Source organism: Babylonia areolata, chromosome 3 (genome assembly GCF_041734735.1).
Source record: "Babylonia areolata isolate BAREFJ2019XMU chromosome 3, ASM4173473v1, whole genome shotgun sequence".
Taxonomy (NCBI): domain Eukaryota; kingdom Metazoa; phylum Mollusca; class Gastropoda; order Neogastropoda; family Buccinidae; genus Babylonia; species Babylonia areolata.
Genome location: NC_134878.1, coordinates 38652793 through 38676176, shown reverse-complemented (window position 1 = coordinate 38676176; position 23384 = coordinate 38652793). Strand labels below are relative to the sequence as shown.

Here is a 23384-nt window from a genome sequence, read left to right as displayed (position 1 = left end):
AAAACACAGAACGTTGTAACATGACGTACAGCGCAGGTCAATGCAGTGCGGGACTCAAAACACAGAACGTTGCAACATGACGTACGGCACACATCAATGCAGCATTGGTGAGCGACATTTCATGACATACGCCGTATGTCAACAGTGCAGTCAAGAGGTTAATAACCTTGATTCTGGCTTATGCTGTCTGGTGAAGTTTTATCACGAAATGATGCAGTTTGTCAGTTCATGTGACAGACGAAGTATGGAATGAAAAAAATCGTTGTATCCAAAACACGTCAATCCCTTACGTGCTTATCGTTTTGCAGACTTTGATCAGAACAGCCATGTTTTACATCATAGAAGTTCTGAAAAACCCAAGTATGCATTAATTGTGAATTAAAAAAAAAAATCAAATCTGAAGCATTTCATGTTTAGAAGTGCTTGAGATGAAGTCAAGTGTTACGTTCGGACACAGGACACATGTTCTTCCCTTCTGCTTTACGCAGATAATAAAGTTTCTTATTCTCAGTTGTTGTTATTTTGTTGTTTTTTTTTCTCATAGTTTTACTTTTATTACATTTTGTTTTTCTGTAATCCTACAGATTTGTTCACTGTGAGGATAAAGCTAATCAGTTTTCTGTTGACTGATCAAATAAAAAGATGCAAAAAATCTGGTGTTTTTATCACAATTCTTCAGATAAAGAGGATAATTTTTGTCATGTGATATAGATCATACTATTCCCATTTCATGATAAAATGAACAGTAGTACTTTAAACAGCTAAACATTCGAGAGAATCAATGTGCAAATGGAGTGCCTGCAATGTTTCTGAAAAAATAAAACCATCCAGAGTGGGGAAGTTAGTTTAGGTATTTTGGGTTCCATGTTACATATGTCATAAGGTTTTATGACATAAATTTGTTTTATGACATAAATCTGCGCAGACTTTGTTTGATTTCATTGCATGGGCTAAGAATTGCATGATAAATTCATTATTAGCATTCTCATAAATCCAGTAATTCAATCATCTATATTGGGAAAGTTAGTTTGGGTAACTTGGATTCAATGTTACACATATTACAACAAAGTTTTTTTTATAATCATTAATAAAATATATGATTTATCATCATTATTATCATCATCATTATTCCTATCCCATGCTAGATTGACATCTGCTGCGCCAGGGTTCATGAGTCACATTTGCAAATACCAGTTCATTTCCAACTAAAAATATGCACTTCATACCAATCTATTCACATCAAGACATGATGTTGGTCAATTTTGCCATCATCTGCCTTCCATACTTTCCAAATCAATTGTTTGGACAGTGCTCAGACAATGTTCATTCAAATAAACCTGGTTAACACATATTTAATTATTTATATTCTACACGTTGATAAGCAGAGCATGAAGTATTTCCAAGTTGTGCATTGCATAAAATGTCAACAAAATTGTACTTACGAACTATATGATCCTGTGCTGCCTTCGTAAATTCACCTTTGCGGTCGGTATAATATGGGTTTCATTCTTTATGAAATGTCATGACTGGTAAGAAACTGGAAAATATTCATAAAAGCAAGTTTGCGTCTTCTACCAATTCAATATAAAATAAATAAAATTCTAAATGTTTGTTTCCTTTTGACCCCAAAGAGTTCTCTTACTTTCTGTACGGTATCTTACTAGCTTTCCGTACAGTATCTGTTGTCTGCTGCAGTTTCCTGCTCACAGATCAGCATCAGTACGGCAGTAGTCAGTCACATGTACTGTACTGCGCTAAATGCTTTCCCCTCGTGACCCATATACCGCGCTTGCGTAACCTTAGCATGCGCTTGCCTTGCGACTCTTTGTAAGGCGCTCTTACGCGGGCAGAAGCAATAAAACCACAAGAATCTTGACATTAACAATCAAAATCTAATTATGTTCCTGCCCTGCGACAGTGGTAAACTTTATATCAGAGTGATCAGTATGATTTAATCTATCTTATCGTAAAAAGAACGGTTTAGTTGCTCACGTTTAGAACTTTTGCAAATTTTTTATCTAAATTTCCTATCCTCATACTAGCAGGGAGAAGCATTTCTGCATATATATATATATATATATATATATATATATATAGGAGGTGCTGTCTGGAGGAGGGCAGCAAGAGAAAGTGAGTGAAAGGGGAGCATGAGTGAGAGGGGTGAAAAAATGAGAAGGGAATTGCAGGTCATGTTTGTGGTGACATCGTTTAAGTTATGACTCTACAAAATGGCTGTTTCCCTTTTGATTGACCCATGCGAGAGAGAGAGAGAGAGTGAAAGGTGAGAGGGTGAGAGACAGAGAGAAAGAGAGTGAAACAGACAGCTACAGAGAGAGAGAGATCACGGTCAAAGTACAGGAGGGGAGGGAGGGTGGTGAGGGGATAGCACGGCAGTGATTTTGACAGCTCTGCCAGTGGAAGTGGAAGGGTGAGGTGGAACCGGGAGAAAGAGTGGGGATGGGGTTGGGGGGTCGGGGGGCGAGGGGAATGGTCACAGCCATCCATGTAGGTCACCCTCCTAGGCAAGGGAATTTAGATTAAATTTGCATTAGGTCCAAATGTGTGCAACAAAACCGTTCTTTTTACGACAAAATAGAATAAATCATATTGACCACACTGATGTAAAGTTTACCACTGTAGGGGAGCAGGAACATAATCAGATTTTGATTTTTAATGTCAAGATTTGTGTGGTTTTATTGCTTCTGCCCGTGAGAGAGTGCCTTACAAAGAGTTGCAAGGCGAGAGGATGGTTGGGAGATTACGCAAGTGCGGAGTGTGGCTCGCCAAAACGCGTTTAGCACGGTACAGTACATGTGACTGACTGCTGCTGCGCTGATGCTGACCAATACCTCTGTGAATAGGACACTACCGCAGATAACAGATACCATACAGAAAGTGAGTTCTTTTGGGTCAAAAGGAAATAAAACATTTTAAGTTTCATGTATAAATCGATGAGAACGTAAATTTGCTTTTATGAATGTTTTCCAGTTCATGACATTTCATAAAGAATGAAATTAGTATCATACCAACTGCCAAGGTGAATTTACGGCAGCATGGGATCAGTTAGTTCTTAAGTACAATTTTGTTGACATTTTACACAATGCACAAGAAATACTTCACGCTCTGCTTATTAATGTGTGGGTTTCTTTGGATGAAAATTGTCAGAGCACTATCCAGACAATTAATTTAGTAAGTATGGAAGGCAGATGATGGCAAATCAACCAGCATCATGTCTTGATGTGAAAAGAACAGTATGATATACATGTTTTTCTTATGGCATAATTATGTAACATGGAACCCAAAACATCTAAACTTCCCCACCCTAGATGATTTTATTTTTTATCAAAAACACTATATTATTTTCACAATAATTCTCTCCAACGTCTGACTGTTTTGACTTCGTTCTGGCAGCTGCAAAGGGGTACAGCGTTTTCGGACTCCAGAACCAGCATCAACAAAATAAACTGTTAAAGATTCAGAAATACAGTTTAATTCGGGAGACATACAACCTATCACTGGTATGAGTGTGAAGATTTTTTCCTACTATGTTTAGCTTTAAGCCAAATTTGGTATTGGCAGACACAGCATTTCCAGAGAAAATGGCAATGTTAAAGTTTACCACGGATACACAGACACACACAGACAACCAAACACCTGGTTACAACATAGACTCACTTTGTTCACACAAGTGAGTCAAAAATTACTCAATTAAATGCTTATTATTAATCTAAATGACTGAAAAACCGGACACTAATGGAACGCAGACATAAGACTTATCACACATTAACATGGAAAGCCACTAGATCAATGAATAAGTAAGAAAAGTACATTAAGTTAGTCTATAGAAGACCAAAACCCAGAAAATCTGCCCATTCTAACATGTCAAGTCAGTTACCAAAGTGCCAGTCTCTGAACAACAGATGTAATTACGAATTTCTTACCTTTGCACCACACAACTGCAGCAACCTTATTAGCTGGGCTCGTGGTGGAGTACAGATATTAGAAACAAATATGAAACCAACAGGCTCAAAGATCCGACACCGGTAAGCTCCTGGTTCCTCTGCTTCCCTTGCCAGACGTGCTTCCTGTTGTACATATTGTCAATCAAACACACATTGTAATCAACAAAATAACTCAGGAACCTACTTTATTCAGAAGGCATAGCCTCACCAAAAGAAAAAACAAACAAAAACCCCCCAAAAAACCAAAAAAACTTTCATTTATTTACCAAGCATACTTTCATCTAGCGAGTCATAATATATTTGGCCCTGAATCTAATTTGGTGTCTTAATTTTTGAGACAAGCATGGTGAAAAATCAAACTTTATATTTTAGTCTTTCTTTTTATACAGATTGTTTATTTACCATATGCACTGAACACAAAATACAATTCTAATGTGAGCAAACATGATGTCTACAAATGCTTTTCTTCAACACAATTTTTTTTTTTCATTTTATACTCTATTAGTAACTTTCACACAGACATGTTTCAACTATTTAATGACAATCTAAATCAAAAAGTCTACAAAACCATTTCAAGAAAGACAACCAATAAAAGTATTTGAAATATAAAAGTAAAATCTTATTCATGAATTTAGCAACATGCAGATTAAGTTAAGCCTCTCCACTGCTCAACACCTGCGACAGCAAACCCACAGAATAAGCAGCAGTCAAGTTCTCTCTGCCTGCTTAGTGTCAAATTCCAGTCTGTCAGTGGAAAAGGGGCATAGGTTGAAAGCCTCTTCAACAGCATCAAACCTGACATCCGTAAAGGAGCAGAGGTTGAAAACCTCTTCAACAGCATGAAACCCGACATCGTCTTTGGGACAGAAACCTGGCTCCGTCCAGATATTAAGGACTTAGAATTTCTGCCTTCCCTGTACAGGGCTTTTCGCAAGGACAGAGGAGGTGGCAGAGACCTTATGGCCACAAGAGAGGAGCTGCAGTGCACTTTGGTCTAGAGCTAGGGTGAAGGTGCTGACACATGGCAACAGATTGCTCTATATGCTGCGAGTATTGCCCCGACATCAGCGATAAGGCACGTCTCAACAATTTTGAAATAAGCTTAAAGAGGGCAGCTGCTATTGAGAATGCCCAGATTCTGGTTGCTGGCTATCTCAGTTTACCTGGTTTTGACTGGATTTCTGACCCAGAGACAGTTACCATTAACGCCTAGGCTGCCTATATGACGAGATAACTTGTCAGCGCAAGCATGTACGCTTCGCTGCCACAATGATGAGATAACTTGTCACTGAAATAATCTTACTTTTTCCTGGTTTGCATTGAGTTCATTGACAAAAATACTGGAAGCTTTAGCTTGGGGAATCTTTCTATATTCTATTCATAGCTTGAAACCACATTACGGCTTGAGGCAGTCCTTTATTTGAACGATTTGGCTGGGTTACTGCCGCAGTGCTTGCCTGGCTCCTCTCCTCGCTCACTCCACAAAATGTCAGACACTGTGCTCAAGACTGCTTTCTTCAGCTGATGCTCAGTAAGAATTGAAGTGTAAATTCGAAGGAGAAGACAGTGATGAAACTTTTATCGGACGATTTGATAGAAAATAAAGGAAGCAATGAAGAGACCAGCCAAGATAATACTATCAGTGAGTGATGCCGGCTATACGGATGTAGCAGACGACAGAAAGTGACTGAATTATTAGCAGGACACAGTGTGAGCGATTTTCTTGGCACTCAGCCAATGGCGTCTGATGAGAACTGGATAAAGTGACAGTGAGAGGGATGAAGAGGAGGGGGGATGGAGACTGAGGGTGCGTGGTATTACATCCATGTTATCACTTGGAGTAGTCACAATGCATTGTGTATCTCTCTTTTTGTATTGTGGTTGCTCTAGTATAATTTGTGTGTGCAGGTATTATGCATTTGTCCAGAAAATATATTTTAGTGCAAATTACCTAATGTTTGTAATGAACAAGTTGAAAATGTGACAAAAAACAAAACACTGATTTCAAAACAACAGCATTTCACTGAAAATATATATAATCGGAAAAAAATCAGGTGTTTTTTATTTTTTATTCATTTACCTTTCAGAAAATATATACTTTTTTTGGTCTTTCTCCAATAACAAAGAGCACAGAAGTTTTTGAAAAATTTTACCCGTTTTGGGGGGAAAAAAAACCTGGCAAATAGATTTCACTTAAATCTTATTTCCCTGACAGTGAAAGGGTTAAACCAAAGTCAGTGCCCTGGACACCACCAGTCTTTCCTTGATCTGCTGGATGACCTTGGTCTTGAACAGATGGTCCATGAAACTACTCGAGGGCAGAACACACTAGACCTCATCCTAACAAACAGACCAGATTTGATCCCTTGCTTGGAAATGGCCCCCCGCCGGTCTGACCATGCGATAGTCTACTGCAAGTTCCTTAATCGTGTGACCATGAAAACAACCCATAAAAGACAGATCCCCTCATACAACAAGGCTAACTGTGATTGACTGAAAGAAGAAACCCACAGCCTTCAACATGATATTGATACCATGGATGACAGAACCCACCTGGAGAAGATGTGGCAGCTTTTCAAGATCTTGCTGCATGCAAGTATGGAACACAAGACAAAAGGCTTCATGCCCCTGATTTACACCTGAACTGTGGCGTCTCTGTAGGAAAAGAGACCACAGAAAAAAAATGAAGAAACAAGGGACATTAAGACCCAGAATGCAAGAAACCCAGCCCTGCACACTAAAAGCACACTAACTTCTCCAGGTAATAAAACACCAGAGAAGACACCAGGTCCAGTATCAAGGACAAGTAAAGGCCCTGGAGAGAGAGATCCAAAAGAAACTCCGGCTTGCTTACTGGAATTACGTAGGGAGCCTCTTCTCGCAACAGAACATGGAAGAAGACACACGACCCTGTACCGAATGCTTCTAGACCCACATTAACTCTTGCCTCCCTACTTTTCTTTGACCATTATTTCCCCTTGTTCCCAGATCCCTATGATGCACATGTTCCCTTCATTCCTGGATTTAGAGAAGAGAAAAAGTACAAAACAGGGTACTTATTTCGGAGACTTACGGCAATGTGGCTCATTACAGTACACTAGGGTTGTCATATAAATATACTGTTGTGTATAGAACTGATGTGTGAAGTTGTCTGTGACCCTGTTGATACATTAAGATGATATCTCTGGTGACACTCAGGTGTAAAACAGGTGTTTGGGGTTAAACACAATGCACACAAGTATGTACCACATGCAGGACAGTATTTTGCTTGCAGAGTATGCACATCATGCAGGTATTCACTGAGTAATGCTTCACATGTATCTCAGTGCCACACTACTGGTCATTTCCATAAAAAACCCCAGTCATGTTGACAACTGTCATTGTTATTGTCCTTACCATATGAGTGATTTGAAGTTTGTTTAAGAGAATATATGCATTTCAATACAGCACTGAGCCAGATTTAGAACATTATTTACATAGTTCTTGAACATAAACTATTCACAAACAAAACTTTCTCTTTATATACATGTCTGTGTCACACTCACTGTCATTATATCATGTGTCACACAAAGGTGACACATGTGTGATATACCTTGAACTAGTTGAAGCAGTCATGCTAGTTACTGTGCAAATACACACAATTTTCACACTTGCACTTTTTTAAACTTGTCATCACCTGCTCTGTTTGTATTTCTGTAGCTGCAGTTAATTGAAATATCTACATTCAGCTGAAACAGATCGAAATTATCATCTGATAAAGTGTGGTAAACCTCATCAGAAAACTGGTCAGAATCGGAATGTTCTACACATTCCATTTTCTCTGCATGTGTGTCTACATAGCACATCAGCAAGAATGTAGCAGCAGCCATTTTCCCATGGCCCAGGGAGAAAAGAGGGGGATGTCTGGCATTCATTTCACTCAAAAACACTGCCCTGATAGTGACCCTGTCAAGGATAGATGACGTGCATTGATGACGTGACTCGCGTGAAGTTCAAAGCGCTTACCGCGAGAACCAATTTTCCATGCCTTAGGAAGGAAAGGTGGAATTATCAGCTGCAAGGTTTTCTGGGCTCCAGGAATGAAGAGTAAGATTCCTGTAAACCAGAAAACCAGGCTGCAGAGCAGTTCCTCAATAAGTGCACAATGCAGGGCAGCAGGGATGATAGCCAAATCATGGATTACATCATCACTGAAACTGATGTGCACAAGCTCCTTGCTGGACTCAATGTAAGCAAGACCACTGGCCGAGATGGCATGCCACTAAGGGTCCTCAGGGAATGCACCCTGGAAGTGGCCCCCATCCTGACACGGATCTACCAGCTATCCCTTGACTCAGGCCAGGTCCCAGATAACTGGAGAGTGGCAATTGTCAAGCCCATCTGCAAGAAAGGTGAACCCTACAATCCAGCAAACTACAGCCCAGTATCTCTGACCAGTGTACCCTGCAAGCTGCTAGAACACATCATATGAGCCAGCTCATGACTGAACTGGAAGAGAACTATATCAATACATATTCTGGGAAGGAACAACATGGATTTTGTCAACACAGCTCCTGCGAGACTCAGCTTCTTGAGAGTTTCTGGATGAGCTTACTGCCAACTCTGAGAGGATAGCCAAAATGGTATCATGGTGATGGACTTTGCCAAAGCATTTGACACACTCAATCACTATGGCATCAGAAATGCCACCATTTCCCGCCTGCCTCTTTGCAGATGATACAGTCCTTTACAGACCAATCACTGCCCTCAGTAACCATGACACCCTGCAAGCCGACCTCTAGAGACAAGAGGCCTGGGAGGAAGAAAGGGAGATGCATTTCCATCCTGAAAAGTGCAGTGTCCTGATGTGCACCACAAGATAGGACAGCAGCTCTCATCAGAACCACCTGCATGGTCACCAAATAGAACCTGTGACATCCACCAAATATCTAGGCATCACACTCCAGTCAAATCTCCGCTTCACCAAACATATTGACAGTATAGTAAGCAAAAAGGACACTTGGCTTTTCTGCAAAGAAACCTGGGGAAGTGACAAATAAAATCAAGACAGTACAAGTCTTCAATGCAACCTACCCTTAAATATGCAAACACTGCATGGGACCCCACTGCACAGAAAGAATTAAAAGTACAATGAAGGGCAGTGCAGTTTTTCCTCAATAGATATAAGAGGGCATCCAGTGCCACTGAGCTACTGCAAGCACTGCAGCAGGAAACCCCTGAATGCTGTAGGAGGAGTGCCAAATTGTCACTGAACGGGTTAAAGTTAGCTTACCAACAAGATCAAGTTCCAATCTGAGCACTTGGCTGATTTCAATGTTCAAGACCATTCAAAACATTAATGGTATATTCATATTCCACAAAAATCTAATAACAAGATTAATAAATTTTGGCCATAGAGCTAGCCATAATTACAACACATGGAGGAATGTAGTTATGCTAAGGTACTCTGTAGTTTACCTGATGCACAAAATGCTACATTACTGTGGTGCACTAAAGCATATCTCAAGTTTAAAAATTAGCAGTTCATGGGTTAAGGTCTTGTGTGAAATTAAGCAGCGAAACTCTGTTCTCAGTCATCCAAAAGTGCACCTGTACTTTCAGTGTGACTAAGAATGCCATTGTTTGAGTACAATATATGCGAGCATACAGTCACCAGCTCTGCCTTCTTGGTCGCTCGACAAGATGGCATCTTCCTTAACTTCAGCAAGTACTGACGCTCGAAACCGATTACAAACTTGGCATGTTTCCCTTCAGGAAGTGATAGAAGCTGTCACAACTGCCGGTTCCAGTGTTGATGATGATGATGATGAATCTTAAGACACTAATGAGTGGTCCCTCGATGGTATTAGCAAGGATGAAAGTGGCAAAAGTGTTGGCAGTGAGATACATAGTCTCAGAGACAGTGACTCAGCAGTAGACAAACCTGTTGGTCATGTTGCTTAAGCCAAGACTTGAATGAGGAACAGTTTCTGGAGTTTCTTATGCAAGACTGGCACCAAGACTTCTATTCTATTTTTTTTCCTATTTTCAGTACTTTATGCTAACAGCCAGTAAAGCATATGCTTGTGAGTGAGTGTGTATGTATACATTATAAGTTTGTATGTGTCCAAGAAAAATGGACATTGATTCTATAGTGGATATGCACTATGCATATATATTTGCCCATTCCATTGCAACAATTAGGAAGTGTCTATGGAACTAAAAAAGAGCACATTTGTCAAATTTCTATTATAAGATAAAAACTCACTAGCTTTATGTCAGTTGTGATTATTTTCAAAATATGACAAATCAGTCGATAATAAAGTGAGTGCTTTGAAATTTTGCCATGTGTTAGTCCATTCTATAATTTATATTACCACAAAATTTCACAGCTGTATGTGCTTGCATTCTTATTTAGATTTTTTCTTGTAACCTAGATACAAACAGCCAGTACAGAGAATATAATTAAAGAAGTCACTGGGCAGTACAGAATGAGTTAACTCACTCCACGCCAAGAGTTTTTCCCCTTGCAAATCCCAAAAAACCCAGGGTTTGTATAGGATGGGAAAAAAAATTCTCAAAAAAACAAATAAATACCCAGACAATTGAAATTTAGTATGTGTATTCAGTGAATGTTGTTACATATTTGTGCAAAAAATTAAATTATTTACTCACCATCTTGTTGTTGATCATGGTATCCATTTTTTGTGTATTTTGTAGCATTTTTGCACCCGTCAGAAAGGTATACCAAGTGTCCTTGAACAGCTTACAAATGTTCCACATCACATCCTAACACTATTTGAGGAAATGAAGACCTAGTACATGCAATGAAGTATGAACAGATGGTGGAGAAAGTTGAAATTCACGCACACACAAAAATTATTGTCTCTACATAAAAAAAGGAGTTCACTGTACACAAAAACCTGATGTATTATCACTGACAATAGTCTTGTCTGGAGTGAAAAAGCTCATGGCAGATGATGTTGAGTCCTGGGCACAGCTTCACACACAGTGGAACTCCACATTCTGGACACCAGTTGGCAGTTTGGTGTCTTGGTGTGTTGTGGCGCTTGAACAGGTCTTCACAGACCTTGCACTTGCAGTAGCTGGTCACTCATATCCACTCCAGCCATGTTGGTGATGTAGTCTTGTACTGCTGGCTTCTGTCTTTCAGGATGGTGTCGTGTTGTCACACTGACCATGGTAGTTGGCAGCATGACTGTTGTCAGCATGTGAACTGGCTTTTTGTCCTGCCACTTCAGCACAGCAACATGACCTGCAACCATACACACACACAAATGATCATGCAGGTCTGACTCTTTCTTCTTATTGTTGTTTAAATTATTTGTTTGCTTATTCCCTTGTTTATTCTAAATATTTAAGTGAATGGAAGCATAAATGTGGTAAGTTTGTTTTACATGTAGTCAAAGAAAACCACCTTAGATTTTTTTTTTTTTTACAATATTACAAACAATAATGACAGTATCATCAGTATTAGTACTATTACTGTCATTTCTATAGCACCTTGTTCTACAAATAAACTCCATGTTATTGTAAAACAGAAAATAAGTAAACATATGCATGCAATCACACACACACACACACATACACACACAGAGTTGTACATCTGAGCATGTGACACTGTTTTCTTTCTCTCTCTCACACACACACACACACACACACACGCACATATATATATATAATACATACACACTCACCATTTTCAGCCCAGTCACTGGTAAAAACACCAGCAAAGTCATCCGTTTCCTCAGTGATTTCGTTGTCAGTGTCGGTCAGCTGGCACATGTTCAGGACTCGCTTTCCTCTGCACTGTAAACACCCTCTTCAGCGGCTGAATCTATTTCTAGTTCATCAGGATATGGTTCAAAATCACTGTCTGACGAATCAACATTATCTCCTTCAACATCGGAGCCTTCAGTTTCGATCATTCCAAAGTAGCTTCAACGCTGTGTTGCGTTTGAGCTCTCCTACCGTGTCGAACACTTCGACGCGACGCCATCTTGTCAAACAACTTGCAGAGCTGACTGAGGGTATGCTTCGTTGTCGTCTGCTAACGAGCGTGTCACTTCACACACGCAGTGTGTGTGAATGAAAAGTTGGCCGGAGATAACTTAAGAATCAGTTCTGCTTTTGATTTTCGTATCCGACACGTCACTCCAACTTAAGAATCAGTTCTGCTTTTGATTTTCGTATCCGACATGTCACTCCAACAGCGCGACTTTTCAAAATCAAAATCCGCATATGCGGACATCGGCATCCAACGCTTTGTCCGACGACATCCGCATATGCGGACAATGGCAGCGAGTGAGTTAACCTGTAGAGTGCCTATAAGGCGTCAGCTGACATCCTACAAAAAGTGTTGCCATAGTGCCTATAGGACATCCACTGACGTCCTACATGTTTTTTTTGTTATTTTCCTTCATTGGAGTCTGGTTCAATTCACATAAACAGACTTTGAACAGTTAGTTTGATATGTCTGGATAAGAAAAAACACCATCTAAATGAACATTTTCCAAGTAGTAGACCCCTTTCTACTCGATAATAATTTGCTAACTGACTGATACGAGCATGGAAAAGAGGGTTGCATCATGTGCAAAAAAAAAGGCATGGAAAACTGTGTCCAGGAAAGCAAACATTCACAATCAGCAGATTTACATAATTCCAAGAGCTCTACTTGTGATTATGAACAGCTTTTGTGATGGAAAAGGATCTCTCTTGTCCAATGATTGGTTTGAAAATGAAGGTGACTGAAAACGACAGTGATGAAACTGACAGCCCATTTGATGGTAATTCAGACTGTCCATCAAATCAGACAGCGTTTTTAAGCAAGTGGCTATGACTGACAGAATTGTGCAGCGAGTGTTGGATGAAGGGGAGGAGGAGGAGAGGAGTGATTAAGATGATAGGTCGAATGCCAGCCAGAGGTTATCAAGGGGGCGTGGCTTTTGGGAAGAGTGTGCTTACATTTCAATGCAGATCGACAACCACCAATGCTCCACGATTTTCACGAAACACAGGGTTGAACCTGCACTGGATGTGAAACACGTGCTTTTTGTTTTTAATGCTTTTTTTTCGCTAATCAGATGGATGACTTGTTTGAAGAGGTGGCAAGCCAGATGCACAGCAGACTCTTTAATCGGCCTGCGTGCAACTTGAAAGTAGTGAATGTCATCAAAGAACTTCACCCTCTCACTTGCAAAGGCTCTTAGCTGTCAAAAAGCTTGCCAGCTCGGTTTCTGAGACTGTGATTGACACTTTGCGTTGACTATACCCACCGTTGTCATTGTTGGTACAGTGATTTACTTGCATGTCTGCACGAGCTGTGATTTGGTTTTATAAACTTAAAGCCTGTTTTAATTTCTTCTACAGGTATAATCTGACAATAGGCATGCTATCTCTAGCTGTATTTTGTTTCTTTTCTTTATGGATTTCATTATGTTGAGGTGGAAATAAGACTTTTCTGTTGCACAAAAATTACTATCTTGACTTTACATGCCTGAAAAGTTATCTACAATCAACCCAATTGGGAAAAAAAAAAGCCCAGAAGCAGAATCTACACTCATTTTCCTTCACAAAAATGTTTACTTTCTTTCTGTATCGCCCATAGCTGTTGTGCTAGAATTTTTTGTGATTTATTACCCCGAATCCTCAAAATTCCCTGGCAAGGGGAGAGCACTTTTTTTTTTTATATACAAAATTCTCTGGCACTGAACTGGTTACCTCTTTCATTCCAGCAGCACGGTTTTCCGGTTTGCTAGAATCATACCCTTCATTTCTGGAGGCTGGTAAACCGTGCAGCAGAGAATTCCTCCTTTCCTTCCTGCCGCCCGGAAAATCGGTTCTCACGGTAAGCATTTTGAACTTCGCACGAGTCGCGTCATCAGCGCACATCATCTATCCTTGACCGGGGCACCTGTGGGGCAGTGTTTATGAATGGAATGAATGCCAGACACCCCCCTCTCCCTCCCTGGGCCGTGGGAAAGTGGCCACTGCTTCATTCCTGCCAGTGTGCAACTGCAGACGTGGCATTTCTGAGTGAACACACGAACACGGAAGATGGAAGGTGTAGAAAATTCGGATTCAGGCCAGTTTTCTGATGATGAATTTTACAATGCTTTACCAGATGATGATTTCGATCTGTTGCAACTAAATGAAGAGGAGACAGCACAGTTAGCTGCTGCAATAGAAGCACAAATCATGGGTGACGAAAGTGGAGAGGAGCTGGATGATGAAAACCTGCCTTTGTTTTACACGCGGCCATGGCTTGAGTGGGTGAGCGGTAATTACGTTGCATCCGACCCTAGCACCAGAACATCATTCAATCAGCAATCAGGACCTGTTTGCGTGCTGGATACATCGATGACGGCACTGGACTACTTTCAGCTGTTTTATTCCAATGAAGTGTTTCATTCTATAGTCAACTTCATGAACAACAATGCCACAAAGAAATGGACTGAGGAACCAGAAAAAAACAAAGGTGAGCGGAAACCCATTACACTGGAAGAAATCAAGGTATATTACGGACTGCTGATTATGAAAGACATTATGTGACTTGACAGAGACACACACTACTGGAGCACAAGTGCAAAAAACTTTCTTCTCCGTACTCCGTTTGGCAGTGTGATGAGTCGTGACCGATTCTTTCAGATTCGGAGATACGTGTATTTTGTGGATCATACCTCACCTGTTCATCAAAGTGACAAACTCCACAAACTTCATTTCATTCTGGACAAAGTCAGGGACAGTTTCAGAAATGAGTTTGTTCCTTACAAAAATGTGACAGTCGATGAAACGATGGTGCCATTCAAGGGCCATTAAGGCTTCAAACAATACATGAGGGACAAATCTGTGAAGTTTGGTATCAAGCTGTGGGTACTTGCTGACGCCAAGACAGCATACTGCTACAATATGGAGGTGTACACAGGTAAAAAGGACAGCAAGTGAACAAACTGATCGGGCTCAGTGCTCGTGTTGTGACTGGTCTGACCAAACCAATTCATGACTTTGGCCATGTTGTCTTCACAGACAATTTTTACACCTCACCTGTGCTGGCAAAGTACCTGTTGGGCAAAGGGACCTGTGCGGCACAATGCGACCCAACCGTCTTGGCTGCCCAAGTGATCTGGTCAAGACCAAGGCAGAAATACGTCAGATTCCCCGTGGCACTTCTGAATGGCGACAGTGTGGTGACATGATAGCAACATCATGGAAAGACAACAGAATGGTGTACTACCTTTCCACAGCACACCCACCTCATGACAACTCAGGTGCCACTGCCAGACAACGCCAGAAAGATGGGACCGTCGCAGAGTTTCCTTGCCCCCCAGCAGTGGCTGCCTACGCCATCAACATGAATGGTGTGGACAGACTGGACCAGAACACCCGTCAAAACAAGTCAAAGAAGTCCATGAAGTGGTATCGACGGGTTGAAACAAAGCTGATGGAGACAGCAATATACAACGCTTTTGTCATTGAGCGGGAGGTGACAGACCACAGACCTCAGGGACAAAGCAAGCGAGACCTGCTCTCCTTCAAGCTGGACCTGGTACAGCAACTGATCGGCAATTATTTTGTCAAAAAATCCCATCCTGGCTGACCCAGAATGGAAACCAGTGTAGCAGACCCCCGTCTTGACCGCACAGATCACTGGCCTGTTCGCCGAGAAGGTGACAACCATACCTGTGTGGTGTGCACAACACAACACATCAAGTACAACCACACACACCCTGGTGTCAGCTATTCCAACAACCCATTCAAAAAATGCAAGAAAACAATCAAATGTGAAAAGTATGGTGTGTATTTATGCAGCAACCAGTGCGACTGCTTCAAAGTGTACCACACGCGTGTCACCTTTGTGTGACATGTGACATGGTGATTGTGACAATGACACATGTATATAGAGAACGTTTTGTTTGTGAATAGTGTATGTGCATAGAACTGTGTAAATAATGCTCTGATTCTGGCTCATTAGCTGCTTGTGTAGTGAAAGACATTCTCTTCTAGACAGCAAACAAACTTCAAATCATCGAAGTGGTAGGGATAACTGCAGTGACAATTGTGACAGTTTTCTGTGGACATGACCAGCAGTGTGGCACTGGGATACATGTGAGGCATACTCGGTGAGTACCTGCATGATGTGAACACTGTGCAAGCAAAACACTGTCCTGCGTGTGATACGTACTTGCATGCATTGTGTTTTACCCTAAACTCACCTGTTTTACACCTGAGTGTCACCAGAGATGTCACCGTATAGAGTCAACATGGTCACAGACACCTTCTCACATCAATTCTGTACACAACAGTATATGACAATCTTAGTATACTGTTACGAACAGCGTTGCTGTAAGTCTCCGAAATAAGTACCCTGCTTCAAACTTTCTTTCTCTTCTCTAAATCCAGGAATGAAGGGTAAACATGCGTAAAAGGAATCTAGGAACAAGGGGAAGTAATACTTCATAGAAAACTAGGAATGAAAGAGTTAATGACAAGCCTAAAGCATTTTATCACTTTCCCTCCAGCATACTGATGATTTCTGAATTACAAATATTGCATGACTGTGCTCTTCAAGGCAGTCAGGAAATTAATTCTGGCTAAGTCTCCTTACCTTGCTTTTTGGAAAGTCCTCAACCATTTCATAGCCTTCTTCACATGTCCATGACCCATCTTCCATGGAGCGTTCCACCTTCAAATGCCATTAAGTATAAATTATGAATATACAAAAGAATTTCAGACTGATGTACAGATACTGCCATTTTTAACAGTCTTCAGATTTCCATGCACAGTTCAAACTGTGTATCACAAGTGAGTCAATGAATGATACAAAAATAAAAACTCCATTCAGTGACACTATTGTACATGAGACACTTTCTTTCTAATCTTGTTAAATTCATTTTAGTTTTTCCAGGTTACTTCATAGCCTGCCAACCAGTGGATGTCTGCTAACTTTTAGCAATGAGGTAAAAATGCACTGCACTAACGCACCTATAAGGAATTAAAAAAAGAAAAAAAGAAAAAGAAAAAAAAGAAAGATGATCAAATAGTACAGGGTGGCAGAGGAAGGGTAGAAAAAGTGTATACATGTATGTCTCTATGTTGCGTGTGTGTGTGTGCATGCGTGCGTGCGTGTGTGCATGTGTGTGTGTGTGCGTGCATGCATGCATGTGCAAGGATGTGTGTGTACTGTATCATTAATCAATATATATATATATATGTAGATAGGTCAAAAGTACAATAAAAAAACTAATCACCGCTTCAATCTTTTCACTCAAAAAGTTTAAAATCATCCAGAGTTTAAAAAATTAAAATCTGATTAAAAATATTAATTTCTTTCAAGAAGTCCATTTGGGTCCACGGAGGGACATCACAGAACAAAGTCTTTACAGAATCTATATCTCATCATTCTGCCATGTAATATCTCTGTCTAATGTCATGCAGATCCCAGCAGTCAATGAACACATGTTTCGGTGAGACACTCAAAGGGAATACATCCTTCCCTTTTAACAAGTGAGATTGACTAAGAAAAGTGTGCCCTGTGTGCAGTCTGCACAAGACCAGGGAATTTAAGATTAAAATTTGCGTTTGGTCCAAATGTGAGCAACAAAACCATTCTTTTTATGATAAAATAGAAGAAGAAAAAAAATACTGATCACGCTAATATAAAGTTTACCACTGTAAGGGAGCGGGAACATAATTATATTTTGATTTCAAATGATTATCATTCACACTTCCGGCCATGAGAGAGCGCCTTACGGAGAGTTAGAAGGCGAGAGCATGTGAGGGAGGTTATTTAAGTGCTGAATGCAGCTCACCACAAAGCATTTAGCGAGGTACAGCTGTATATACGCAACTGCCTGCTGCCGCACTGATGCTGACTTAACCTCTATGAGCAGGACACTGTGGCAGTAACAGATACTGTGCAGAAAGTAAGAGAGCTCTCTTGGGTCAAAAGGAAACTAAATTTTCAATTTCATGTGTCTTATACTCAATTGGCAGAAGATGCAAATTTGCTTTTATAAATGTTTTCCAGTTTCTTACCAGTCATGACATTTCATAAAGAATGAAGTCAGTGGACAAGAGAATGCAAATGGCTTGAGTACAAATGAGGCAAAGTGAAGTGTATCAAATAGTCCTGAAGAGCAAAGACAGCCTGGAAGACGAAAATATCATTCCTGATGACCTTTCTGAAGCCCTCAGACACTTTGGCAGTGCCTTAAACACGAACAGCTGTTAGTGCAAAAGAAGTCCAAGGCAAAGGTTGGACAGTGTGAAGATTCAGATGGCTGATCGACAAGGTTGCTTCTGCACCTTAAATGTTTGCTGGAAATATTACAGTAATTTTCTGTCACTGGGCACAACCTGGACACAAAATCAGTGCACATCTACCTGCAGCAGATGAAGTTCTTCAGTTGATCCACCATGATATTTATGAGTTCCACTGGCTCTACTGCGCCACATTTGCAAATACCAGTTCATTTCCAAAGAAAAACATGTATATCATAGTTCTTTTTGCATCAAAACATGATGTTGGTCGATTTTGCCATCATCTGCATTCCATACTTTCTAATTTAATTGTCTGGACACTGCTCAGACAATGTTAATCCAAAGAAACCTGGTTAACATATATTTATATTCTACACATTAATAAGCAGAAAATGAAGTATTTCTCATGCACTGCATAAAATGTCCAAAAAAATCTACTCAAGGACTAAATGATCCCGTGCTGTTTTCGGAAATTCACTTTTGTTGTTGGTATAATAATGATTTTTTCCTTTATGAAATGTCATGACTGGTAAGAAACTGGAAAACATTCATGAAAGCAAATTTGCAATCTTCTACCAATTTAGTATAGAATAAATGAAATTGAAAACGTTTGTTTCCTTTTAACAACAATAACAATAATAATGGATACTAATATTGCACACTATCCAGAAATCTGATCTCGGTGCTTTACAAAACACTTTTGTTTACATAACACATTACATCAATGCTACATACACACACCAAAATGTTACTAAAAAAATAAACACACATACACACACACACAATGCATACATATATTTTAACATACATAAGTACATAGCAGCTACCCTCAACAAATATGCACACATAGGCACACACAAACACAAACATACATAAACAGATGCATGTGCACACGAAGCTTGTTCCATGTCTTTGGCGATCGTAAAAAAAACAACAAGAGGCAAGGCCTTCAAGACTCACTTGTGATACACTAAAAATAAAAATAAAAAAAATCCAAGCTTTTTATGTATTGAGTATAATTTCAAAATGTCATTTAAGATGAGAAAGATCAGTTTAAAGCAAATTAAGTCCCTCAGCATTAATTACAGAGTAATTTCCCTTTTCTACTATCTGCACCAAAACGTTTGCAAAATAAATGAAACTTTCATGTTTAGCAAAAGAAGTTCCTGTTTGAACAAAAAATGATAATAATGACTGCTCTTGTTGTTGGGTCAGAATATCAGATCAAAGTGCCAAGTTTAGAGAATACAAAAAATATAAATATAACTGTAAATGCAGTTTGCATATAATTAGGCTTCATTTTTGACTCACCTGTGTAAACAAAGTGAGTCTATGTTTTAACCCGGTGTTCAGTTGTCTGTGTGTTTGTGTGTGTGTCTGTGTGTCCGTGGTAAACTTTAACATTGACATTTTCTCTGCAAATACTTTGTCAGTTGACACCAAATTTGGCATAAAAATAGGAAAAATTCAGTTCTTTCCAGTCATCTTGTTTAAAACAATATTGCACCTCTGGGATGGGCACAAAAAAAAAGAAAGAAGCCTAATTATATGCAAACTGCATTTACTGTAATATCCCTAGCAAACGCCCAGTATGTAGCAAACGCCCACCACCCACTTTCTGCTAAAATTCGTGCAGAAAGGTAACTACCTGGCAAACGCCCACCCCTTGCCCCCCTCATTCGCCCCCCCCCACCCCCCTCACCCATCCCATCAATTCGATGTCCGACTTCCAGCCCCTCTTCTCCCATGCTGAACCTAGCCTTTTTAAATACGCATGCACACACTTGCGTCAAATCTGTTTTTAGTGACGTTTTGATGATTATAACGTTTGATTGTGAAGATAGGGGAGTCATTGAGCGTAAAAAAGAACATGCCGAAAAACAACTCTTACACGGTATTTTTCAAATTGAAAGCACTTAGATATCTTGACAATGAAGCAGCTGGCAACGTTTCAGAATGTGCTAGAGAATTTTCTGTGGACAGAAAAAGAATAAGAGAGTGGAGAGAAAACAGGCATATTCTACAGCAACAGTACGGAAAGGAGAAAGGCAAAAGAAAGTTATCTCATGGACCGCCAGTTAGGTCTGAAGAGCTTGACCAAGCCGTTTTCTAGTTCTTGGAGGAGGAACGAGCTGAAGGGCGTGTGGTGAGAAACAAGGATTTACAGCGAAAGGCAATAGAGCTGGCAGGTGCTTTCAACGTGCAGGGCTTTGCAGCATCACACATGTGGCTCAAGCGCTGGAAACAGCGACACACGGTGACAACTCGACGAGGAACCACTGCCAGCCAAAAGATTCCTGCTGACTTCCAAGATCAACTTCTTCAGTTCCGTCGAAATATTCTCCGACTTCGTCATCGCCATGGCTACCCTCTGTCGCACGTCATGAACATGGACCAGACGATGGTGCGGTTTGATATGCTGCCATCCCACACCAACAGCCTGAAAGGAGTAAAGCAAGTGCGTGTCAAAAGCACCAAGGCGGAAAAACGAGGCTTCACAGTGGCACTCCTAGCAGCAGCAGATGGTACAAAGTTTCCAGCTTTTGTCATATTGCGGGAGAGAGAAGGGCGCATTCCACCTTGCGTCCATCTCCAGTTGAGAGTGCCTGACAATGTGCAGTTGAGTGCCACTGCAAATGGATGGATGACAAGACACACCATTCTCACCTGGATTCATCGTGTTCTTGGACCATCAGATGAGCGTCGCCTCCTTGTTCTGGACTGCTACAACGCTCACAGGATGCCAGAGGTCAGAGGAGCGTTTGATGCACAACAGGTGGACACGGTCTTTGTGCCTGAAGGCTGCACCCCTTTGGCCCAACCAGTCGATGTCGGTCTCAGCAAACCTTTCAAAGATGGCATCAGGGACTGCTGGGTTAAGTGGATGAGACAACCAAGACCCCCCACAGCTGCTGGCAACCTCAGACAGCCTACAAGGCAAGACGTCCTCAACTGGGTCAGCACTGCGTGGGAGAACATCCGGCCCGACACGATCGTGAAGGCCTTTCTCAGGTGCGCCATTTCAAATGCCTTGGATGGTTCTCAAGACGACGAAACACTTGAGTGGTTTCCAGATGAAATTGGCGCTTTCCTCCCTCACGACGAAGACAACGGTGAGGTTCCTGAAGACGCTTCGAGTGGGGATGAAAGTGAAGACAATGATGTTGATTTTCAGGGACTTAACTGAACGCTTTGTTCACCCGACTTCCAGACAAGAGATTGTGTGTTCATGTGTCTGAAAATTGGGAGAATCGTTTTGACTGGGTTTTCTCCTTATTCATAGTACAGACAGTTGATTTTTTGTTTCACGAGAAAAAAAGTTTCCGTTTAGTTGTCACAGTGTATAATTCCTGCAAATCAAACTGTTCTCATATTTGACTGAGACAATGTGCTTCATGTTGACATACCTAGCAATGTAACTAAACATATTCAAAAAGACAGACCATGCATTAACTGTTGGGAAATGGTAGAAATGGAAGGGAAAGTGGAACAGAAAAGAATAATATTATTATGTTAACATTTGCTTTGGACTTAGATTTTGAAGGACTTAACCGAACGTCTTGTTTGCCAGACTTCCAGACAGATATGTTTGTGTCTGAGAACTGGAAAAATATTTTACGATTTTTTTCTCTTTTATCATACAGACAGTTAATTTTTAGTTTCACAAGGATTGTTTATTGTTTATTTTTCATAATGTATAATTCCTTCAAAAATCGTTCTCATATTTTATGAGACAATGCGCTTTATGTTGATATACCTTAATGTAGAGCTACCTAAACATATTCAAAAAGACACAACTGTGTATTGTTGGGTATTGGAAAACAGAAAACGCGAAACAGAAAAAAAAACAAAAAGTCAACTTATTCTTATGACAAAAGTTGCATTTGATTTAGATTTGAATGGAAAACATACGCACCCCCCTCCCCCGCGCGCACTCCCCCTCTCTCTCTCTCTCTCCGTCAAACCTCTCTCTTTATTGCCACAGTGTTGCTGTCTCTGTACATCATATTTACCAAATTTGCGCGCGCGCGTGTGTGTGTGTGTGTGTGTGTGTGTGTATGTGTGTGTGTTTTTTTTTCGTTCATATTTCTTTTTTTTGCTCGGGCTTCAGCCTCACATGTTTAATATTCTTACAAAAACGCCCGACACAACGACAGAAATCGGGAAAATAAAAAGAAATTCGCACTGCCGAGGACACAAGAAAATTGCAATGTAGAATGGCAACATTTGCGTACATCAGCATAAAACAACTAGAAGGACAGTCGCTCACCTTTTCCTTTTAACTAAAGTTATAATTATTTTTTGTGTAATGGCTGTCTACCTAGCAAACGCCCACCCCCCCATTTTGCCCCAAAACTCTGTGGAGGGGGGGTGGGCGTTTGCTAGGGATATTACGGTACTGTTATATTTATATTTTTTGTATTCTCTAAACTTGGCACTTTGACCTCTTACTCTGACACAACAACAAGAGGAGTCATTTTTATCATTTTTTGTTCAAACAGGAACTTCTTTTGCTAAGCATGGAATTTTTATTTATTTTGCAAACGTTTTGGTGCAGATAGTAAAAAAGGGAAATTACTCTGTAATTAATGCTAGGGGACTTAATTTATCACAAGTGAGTCTTGAAGGCCTTGCCTCTCTTGTTTATTTTTTTGTGCCCATCCCAGAGGTGCAATATTGTTTTAAACAAGATGACTGGAAAGAACTGAATTTTTCCTATTTTTATGCCTAATTTGGTGTCAACTGACAAAGTATTTGCAGAGAAAATGTCAATGTTAAAGTTTACCATGGGCACACAGACACACACACACACACAGACAACCGAACACCGGGTTAAAACATAGACTCACTTTGTTTACACAAGTGAGTCAAAAAACTGTGTCCATAGGTCTTACTTCTGATGTGATGTATCCTGAGAAGTCCAGGATCAAGGAAGAATGGAGCTGGCAAGACAGAGTATAGATATGGAGGAGTTCAGAAAGACACTTGGGGTCATATATGTTGACTGCAAAAAAAGGTCAGAGTGGTAGCTTTTCGTCTATTTGATCAGAAACGAGCAACCAGCGGAAAGACTGAAGGAGAGGAGAAACATGGTCAAATTTAGCTCTGCAAATGAGTCTGGCAGTGTTATTCTGAATTTGTTAAGTCTGTCTAACAGATATT

General features: G+C 40.4%; 1 protein-coding gene across 1 annotated transcript in view; it reads right to left on the bottom strand.

Moving 5' to 3' along the window:
• LOC143280560 (uncharacterized) overlaps positions 1–23384 on the bottom strand; it is an 84755-nt gene that overhangs the window by 33833 nt on the left and 27538 nt on the right. Inside the window, exons 5-6 of the mRNA XM_076585253.1 lie at positions 16567–16644; positions 3942–4085 (exon numbers count right to left, since the gene is read on the bottom strand). Of these exons, the coding sequence (XP_076441368.1) occupies positions 3942–4085; positions 16567–16644 (222 nt within the window). The remainder of the gene's footprint in view (positions 1–3941; positions 4086–16566; positions 16645–23384) is intronic.